At 56.5% G+C, this 8141-nt stretch overlaps 1 protein-coding gene across 2 annotated transcripts; it reads right to left on the bottom strand.

Moving 5' to 3' along the window:
• Nucleotides 1-1428: 1428 nt before the first annotated feature.
• On the bottom strand, nt 1429-7313 carry LOC120860332 (aquaporin-3). Of its 2 annotated transcripts, XM_040236132.1 has the most exons (6): nt 7160-7313; nt 3910-4036; nt 3424-3561; nt 2967-3085; nt 2527-2744; nt 1429-2439 (listed from the first exon to the last, which is right to left on the bottom strand). In XM_040236132.1, the coding sequence occupies exons 1-6, from the start codon at nt 7265-7267 to the stop codon at nt 2271-2273; spliced, it is 879 nt and encodes a 292-aa protein (XP_040092066.1). In that variant the 5' UTR covers nt 7268-7313; the 3' UTR covers nt 1429-2270. The 2 variants fall into 2 exon arrangements, with proteins under 2 accessions (XP_040092066.1, XP_040092067.1); XM_040236133.1 differs by lacking the exon at nt 2527-2744.
• Between the last annotated feature and the right edge of the window lie 828 nt (nt 7314-8141).

Here is an 8141-nt window from a genome sequence, read left to right as displayed (position 1 = left end):
CAGGGTCCAGGCTGTGTGACCGTGCATCTGCCACTCACTCTCTCTGAGCCATGTTCTCCTCATCTGTGAAGGAGCTGGCAAGCAAGAGTTGGCGTATTTAAAATCTACAGTTCTCCTCCAGACCAAGGTATCCTCTGGCTCTCAGTGCAGTTAACTTGGCAGGAGAGCTCGGGTTGGGGCTGCCTTCCCTTTTTATTTCAGTGAGATCTGAGGACTTCCCTGTAGCTCAAGGGCTTCTCTTGTGGCTCAGCTGGTAAAGAATCTGCCAGCAATGCAGGAGACGGGGGTTCATCCCCTGGGTCAGGAAGATCCTCTGGGGAAGGGAATGGCAACCCACTCCAGTATTCTTGCCTGGAGAATCCCATGGACAGAGGAGCCTGGCCGGTTACAGCCCAGAGGGTCTCAAAGAGTTGGACAAGACTGAAGCGACTTAGCGTGCACACACAGTAAGGGAGGAAAAGGAGGTGAGGAGGAGCCCATGATCTCCCAACAGAACCTCCCAGGCCCAAATGTGGCGAGTCCTTTGCCTCTCTAGGCAAAGTCAGGGTGTCAGAGTCAGTCCAATCCCTGCCTTACAGGACATGGGGGTGTCTCAAACTGAAGAACTGAAGCCAGCAGGAGGAATGAGTGCAGCTGTGGTCTCTGGGTTCAGACAGCTGACTGTAAAAATGGAGGAGTGGGTAAGGGCAGGGATGACTTCCTGGAGGAGGTGTTGGAGCAGATCAGGAGAGTCTTAGTGACTGGTCAGTGAGGTAGGAAGACACAGCGGCACACAGAATAGTCCTGAGTGGATGGAGCATTGTGAGGGGAGGGGGGGCGTCTAGGGCCAGGTCCTGGGGGTGCCTGAATGCAGGATGGAGGGATTTGAATTGTCTCCAGATGGCGGGGAGAGCCATGGAATGAGGCCCACTTCCATCAGGGCTTTCAGAAAGATCCCTCTGGCTACTGTATGGACTGACCAATCTAGACTGGAGTCAGGAAAACTGCTGCTAAAGGGGCTGTGGCCAAGGTCTGGTTGTAGCTGATTAAGCCCAAACAACTGTCAGGTGTCAAAGGCAACAGTAGGTTCCCAGTATGATTGGTCTCTTCCAGAAACAGGGAGCTCACTACTTCCTGGAGAGCAGTCCTCTCCTTTAAGAGGAAGTTCCTCCCCCCGGGCAGGCTTCAGTCTGCCTTCCTGGAGTAGTGGGTGGGTGCAGGGCTCGGGAAGGAGATGTGATTCACCAACTGGGGGTTCCTAGGAGGATGGAAGCTTGGAGGAAGGTGTGGGACCACCGAGTTCAAGCTGAGATGAAGGACTCTCTGACCCACGTGACTGACCTCTGCCTCTAGAACAGGTTCGAGTACAACCCTCAGGGTGCCCTGTTATCTGTGGCCAGACTCACTGAAGCTCTTTGGCACCAGAAAAACAGCAGAGCAGGCAGAGAACTATTTACACAATTGGCATAGATTTTATTGTTTTTTTATAAAAGGCAAAAATACATGTGTTGAGTGGAGGATTAAAGGAGGGCAGACCCTGGAGTCTCCCAATCCCCATCCCTAAAACTGTAACATCTACTATATATATGTATTAATACACATATATTAATATATATCTTTTTAAGAGCAAACATGAAATTATGACCTGGACTTCACCCCCCCTCCCCTCATGCCTCCACTGTGACATGAACATATCACTCTGCTGCTCCTTATTTATGAATAGACAGAGCTCCACAACTAGGCTATGGCCCCCTCCTCCTAGCCCTACTTATATTCCCACCCTACTGAAGCCTATAACAGCCCCCTGAATAGAGGAAAGGGCAGACATGCACATACTGAGAAACGCCTGTACCTGGACCCTCCTCCACATGGAGCCCCTGAAACGTGCTTTTCTTATGCACAGATAGACACCACACCTTCCCCTCTCTTCCTCTGGACCCCCACCCCAACTCCACCGACAGAATCTTTTCCACTCGGTCTTTTGCCCTGAATATCTGGAAAACCACGCACACGCACCTGCACACACACACACCTGCTGTCTATTGTCTCCCTCTGGGAGATGAAGGGCTAGATCAGCCGGGCTCCCTGTGCCACCACAGCTTACAGGCTGAAGGTCCTACTAGGTCCTATTTCCTTCAGGATGGGAAAGCCTGAAGGGGGCTGTCTAGTGGGAGGTGGTGGACAAGAAGCTTCCTAGTCCAGGAGGGGAGTCGTGAAGAGGGCTTCTGGGGAGCAGCCCCCGCACAGTCAATGGATGCTCATGAGAGGGCGTGGGGCGTGCCCCCGCCCACTCACATCTGTTCCTTGTGCTTCACGTGGGACAACTTCACATTCTCCTCGTCGGTGGAGGGTGGGGGCGGCTCCAGGTGGCAGCCGATCATGAGCTGGTACACGAAGACACCCGCGATGGAACCCAGGAGCGGAGAGACAATGGGCACCCACCACCAGTGGCGGCCCGTCCTGGGGGCAGACAGACGTGGTCAGGGGTGGGTGCAGCAGGCCAAAGCAGGGAACGGGCTGGGGCACACAGGTGGGGACCGCACTCACGTGAAGACTTCCGAGCCCCAGCCAGCGATGGCGGTGAACAGGCGGGGGCCGAAGTCCCGGGCGGGGTTGACGGCGTAGCCAGAGTTGAAGCCCATGGAGGTACCAATGACCAAGACCACCAGGCCCACGGTGAAGGCCTCCAGGCCTCGGGGGACGGGGTTGTTGTAGGGATCCACAATGGCCAGCACACACACGATGAGGGAGGCCGTGCCGATGAACTGGGGAGTGGGGGGAACAGCATGAGGAGAGCCCCCACCTTCCACCCTCTGGCTTCCCTCTAAGAGTATTGGCATCTCCAGTGTTCTGCTCCTCAGGGTAGTGGTGCTAAGATTTTTGCTGGTTAAACTAGCAGAGTCCTAGGAGTCTGCTCTAGACGGGGAGTCCTGTCCCCCAGCCAGCCCATGAGCAACCCAAGCCCCTTACCCATCCCCAGCCCATACCTGGTCGAAGAAGCCATTGACCATGTCCAAGTGTCCAGAGGGGTAGGTGGCAAAGATGCCAGCTGTGCCATTGGGGCCCGAAACAATAAGCTGGTTGTTGGCGAAGGCCCAGATCGCATCTGGTGACAGTTTAGATACGACATGCATGAGAGAGAGGCCTGAGCCCCTGTCTTCCCCATCAAGCTGTGCCCACCCTCCCAGGGGTCTCTGGTGAGAGTAATCACTGCTTTGTCACTGGAGACAGGGTGGGAAGATGGAGGGTGGAGGGCTTGACTCCACAGTTGCCCAGCTCATTTCTTTCCTCTCACGGCCCCAACCTGGGGCCTGTGCATGAATGAGTCATAAGCCCGGGGCCTGGGCAGGTCCCTGGTATTTGTCATGGAAAGGCCTGGTGCCAGTAGGTCAGTCCTAAGCAGAGGGAGAGGGTCGTGGAGGAGAGCAGGGTGGGAATGCTCACCGTAGTACAACCCGAAGATAATTCCAGCACCCAGGAAGGCTCCCAGAGTCTGAGCCAAGGTGTACACAGGCAGCTTGATCCAGGGCTCACGAGCCAGGAAGCACATAGCAAAAGTCACGGCAGGGTTCAGGTGGGCCCCTGGGCAGAGGGAGATGGGGCCTATTAGTCCCCGCCTGCCACAGTGGGGAGGCCAGGTACTTCCCCACCCACACGCCCCCTCTTCGACTCTGCTGAACAGAGATGCAGAGAAGGGTTTATTGCACAGAATGGTGGGTTGGACTATGTAATAGACCCACTCTGCTAGCCTCTGATTCTGAGGTGAGAGTCAAGTTTCTTATGTATCAAGTGCCTTCGTCACTCTTCTCTTTCAAGGGCCCAAAGCTGGGGCATGGCTGTTTCCTGCCCTGTGAAGAACACTCCCGCCCCCACCCCATTCTCCAGTGGGACACTGTGTGGGGTTGCTGGAGGGTGGGGACAAGGCCTTACCAGAGACCTGGCCAGCAATAAGGATGCCTAGGGTGACGGCGAAGCCAAAGGCCAGGTTGATGGTGAGGAAACCACCGTGGGTACCCCGGCTGAGCACGACCTGGGCCACAGAACCACAGCCAAACATCTGTGTCAGGAAACAGAACAAAGCAGGGAGAGTGAGGACCAGTGACACTTACTCCAGAGGAAAGGGATGAAGCCAGCCGCCTCCCCCTGCCTTCGTGGGGAGACAGAAGCCCTTTCCTGGAATCAAACCCCTCCCCTCCTGCTGCAGTCATAAGCAGACAGGCCCTCCCAGCCCCAGGGTCCCAGCTCCACTCTAACAGGGTCCTGTGGAAGGGACTGGAAGCAGAGTTTGCAACTGTGAGCCCAGAAGGTAGTGGAACCATCTCCATTGATTTGTCTCGATTCTCAATAAGAGCCAGGGGAAGGGGACACTCTCACCTGAGCAGTTCCTCCCCCAGCCCTTCAGGCCTGGTCCCTAGGGGTGGGACGGTTCTCACTCAGCCCTTACCTGCAGCTGCCTTTCTCTCTGCCCCAAAGAAGAGCTGGCAGGGAGAAGGCACAGAGAAAGGGCAGAGGCCACAAGTTAGGCTGAATCCACCTCTCCTTAATCTGGGGTGTCAGAGCCCCTGGCCTCCCTCTCAGAACCCTCAGCTTCCCTGACATGTCCTGACCCAGAGCCTCCTCTCTGCCCTCACCTTGACCTCCCCTACCCTCAGAGGCCCAGGTTCCCCACTCAGATTTGGAAATCATAAAGACAGAGGTCTCTGTCTCCTCTCACTAGCCAGTCTGGGACCCTCAGTCCAGTGGAAGTGGGGCGACTGGTTCTAAGCTTTCTGCCAGAAATGGGGGGATTCAAGAGGCTAAAGTCCCTGATGTCCTGCAAGTACAGAGCGTGCTGTATGTCAGTTCCCCTTGTTCAGACGTAAAAATGCTCCTGTGTGTGCTTGCTAAGTCACTCAGTCGTGTCCAACTCTTTGTGACCCCATGGACCATAGCCCGCCAGGTTCCTTTGTCCATGGGATTCTTCAGGTAAGAATACTGGAGTGGCTAAGCCACCGCAAAGCCCCCAGAATGCTCCTGCACTAGCTGTAAAGAGCTATTACTCTGAGCCCCCAGGGTGCCCCACAAAGCTACTCCAGCCCTGCCCCAGCTCTCCTTTCCCATCTCCCCATAACTAAATTCTGAGGCCTATTCAGCAGAAATTTTACAAGACCTGTGCTCAGGGCCCTTGTTCATTCTGATGGCTCCGTGTCCTGCTACACTGGGTGGTTATGAATTTTGGTTATCACCCTTAAGGAGGACCAAAAGATAGGAAACCTGAGGCAGCAATGCAGGGCAAAGGTGTGCAGGCAGGTGAGAGCAAAGGTCAGAGATTGTAAGTATCTGTGTGTGTGCTGAAACAGGCATGTGAGGGTCTGGGGCACCCTGCCCAGCTTGGCAGGCCTTGGCCTCAGCTCCTTGCCTACCCAAGGCACAAACCTGGCTCCATCCCAAGAGGCCTTGGAGGGAGAAGCTGTCAGAGCCAGTTCCACCACCTTGAGACTAATCTTCCTCTTCTTCCTGCCTCCTTCTCCCTCTCCTCACCTTACTAGGTGCCCCAGAGAAAGGGGCTTCCCCAGCCTTAAAGCCAGCCCTGATTTTGACACTGCAGGCGCTAGGTCCCCAACCCCTAGAGGGGGTGAGGCAAGCCCTCACCCACCACTCAGGGGTCTTCCCGGCCTGGTCCCTCCTCTTTGGGCACTGATACCCAATGCCTCTCAACCACCTGAGCCTGAAAGCCTTCACAAACATAACACCCTCCTTCTGTGGTCAGGGATAAGCCAAGTGATCCTGAGGCTCAGCAGGAGGCCCAATTGCTCCTTTGGGGGAAGGCAAACTGAGACTTAGGGAGAAGTTAGGGAGGCCCCTCTGTGAAGGGAAGACAATGTCCCCTGTCCTGGCTGCTCTCCAATAGGGGACTGAACTGTCAGTCAGATGGGGACAGGGGACACAAGGCTCTGAGCAGGGTGATGATAAGCACCTGTCCTATTCCCTTCCTGGGAGAGAAGAGATACAGATGATTGGAAGGACCACTAGTCTGGGCGGGGGTGGGGGGTGGGGGTGTGGATAAACAGCCTACCTGGCTTCCTCCCTTCCTGTTTCTGGAAGCCAAAGGTGAGTCCCAGCTTTCCTCTCTCTATAGAACCTGCTCCACCACCACCACCCATGGTAGGGAGCCACCCAGCTCTCCTTCCCCCTAGTTAATCTCACTAGTCCACCGGGGGCTACCTAGGGTTGGAACTGGGGCACAAACGGAGTATCCCATCCCCTGCAATGAAGCAACTGAACCCAGAAGTAACCAAGAGGGAAACAGGTGTAACCACAAGTGTGGCTGAAAATCTGAGACTATCTGGGACAGGAAACGGAGCCCATAACTGATTTGTCTGCCAGGTCCAAGAAGTACAAACAGTCACCCAGAAACAACCCAGACCGAAACTGGCATGACCAGGGAGTCACTGGGGCTGGGGAGTAACCCATAGAGTAACTCAGATCCTGGAGACCCATGCACACCAGTGTGCTTGTGCACGGACGCTGACCACATCTGTCTGGGTAACTGTCCGGGAGTTGCCCAGCACTCAAGGACAGACGTTAGTGACTTCATGTCCCTTGTGCCTGGGGCAAAGCTGCCTTCCACAGCCTTATCCCTATCCTTATCTTCAGGATCCTCCTTCCTTCCCTCCTTCCTTGCTGTGTGCTTCGTGGCTTCTGCCCTCTGCCCCCACCTGAAGCAAACTGTCTTCACATCAGGGGAACTTTTAGACTTTCTGAGGGTTAATTATTCATTAGGGGCCAGGCACCCAGGACCCAAATAACTCAATAAGGGCCCATTTGCCACTGCCCCACCACCACCCTCCCCTGCTGGGGCTGGGACTCCAGGAACCTGTGGCACCCAAACAGGGCTGGACGTCCCAGACTGCAGGGGTGACCAACTCCCACAGCCTGTGGGCTGGCCCACTGGTGACAGGGTGAAGCTCAGAGCTGTCATTGGGGTGTAACAGCTGTCATTCTGGCAAGAGTCAGAGCTGTCACAGAGGGGGTTAGAGCTATAAGCAAAGAGGACCCTGGAGGGACCCCCACCCTGACCCCACGGGGGAGTGTCAGAGCTGAAAGAGGGGCCGATGCTGTCTTAAACACAGCCCCTCAGTGAACAGAGGGGCTGGGGAGGTGGGGCTGGCAAGAGGCTTCTGCAGGTCCCTCCACTCACCACGAGGATGAGGGTCCCCAGGCACTCAGCCAGCGCCTGGCGGAGCAGCCTGTAGCGGATATGCAGCATCTCCCCGCAGCGGTTCACCAGCTCCTTCTGTCGACCCATGGCGGGGGCAGGCGACGGCGCTTCGGGCAGGCAGGCGAAAGGATGGCCGCGGCAGCAGAGTGGCCGCCAGCGCCGGGTGGCGCCCTTTTATAGAGCCGGAGGCACGTGCCCCGCCCGCCCGCAACCCCGCCCGCCCCGTCCGCGCCGGCCTCAAGGTGGGCGGCCGCCCCCACGGCTGAAGGGACTGTTGGGTTGGGAGGAGGCTGGTGAGGAAGGTAGAGGTACAGGGTGGGGTGAGGAGCCCTTAGGGCTAGGATTGTCTCCGGGAGAACTGCGGGATGATGGAGGCAGAGAGCCGATGCGATGCGGGGATGAAGGCACGTACAGGACCAGGGCCACCGGGGAGAAAGGAACTGCGGAAGAGACCTCCCTGGCCCACTCACAGCGAGCCTCCCTGCCATCCCCACCACGGTGGGAGTGAGAGCAGACTCCCATCGAGTTAGGAAAAGAACTGGCCCCAGCTCATGGGCCTCCTGGTGGCTCAGACCATAAAGACTTCTCCTGCAATGAGGGAGACCTGGGTTCGATTCATGGGTTGGGAAGATTCCCTGGAGGAGGGCATGGCGACCCACTCCAGTATTCTTGCCTGGAGAATCCCATAGACAGAGGAGGCTGGCAGGCTACAGTCCATGGGGTTGCAAAGAATCCAACAGGACTGAGCAACTAAGCACTAAACCATGGCTGGACCTCTCCTGTCTTCAGTTAGGAGCCTGGAGGGAGGAGACTGAGTGGGAGGGGGGCAAGGGAGAAGAGACCAGGTGGACACAGTCCAGACCTAGGTGGACTCACAGAACACATGGGCTGAGTTCCAGCCAGAGCTCAGGGGCCTTGCTTCTTGTCTGGTTAGTACATGTCACATGTTGCCTATCTTGAC

Source organism: Oryx dammah, unplaced genomic scaffold (assembly GCF_014754425.2).
Source record: "Oryx dammah isolate SB20612 unplaced genomic scaffold, SCBI_Odam_1.1 HiC_scaffold_11056, whole genome shotgun sequence".
Classification (NCBI taxonomy): domain Eukaryota; kingdom Metazoa; phylum Chordata; class Mammalia; order Artiodactyla; family Bovidae; genus Oryx; species Oryx dammah.
This window is presented reverse-complemented; position numbering and strand designations above follow the sequence as displayed.

Bases quoted from the DNA above. Each gene is read 5' to 3' on its own strand.
- LOC120860332 (XM_040236132.1), bottom strand. From the start codon at position 7,267: ATGGGTCGACAGAAGGAGCTGGTGAACCGCTGCGGGGAGATGCTGCAT. The intron at 4,037-7,159 runs GTGAGTGGAGGG...TTCCTGACACAG, and splicing joins TGGGGACCCTCATCCTCGTG to ATGTTTGGCTGTGGTTCTGT. The intron at 3,086-3,423 runs GTGAGCATTCCC...AACTGTCACCAG, and splicing joins TATCTTCGGGTTGTACTACG to ATGCGATCTGGGCCTTCGCC.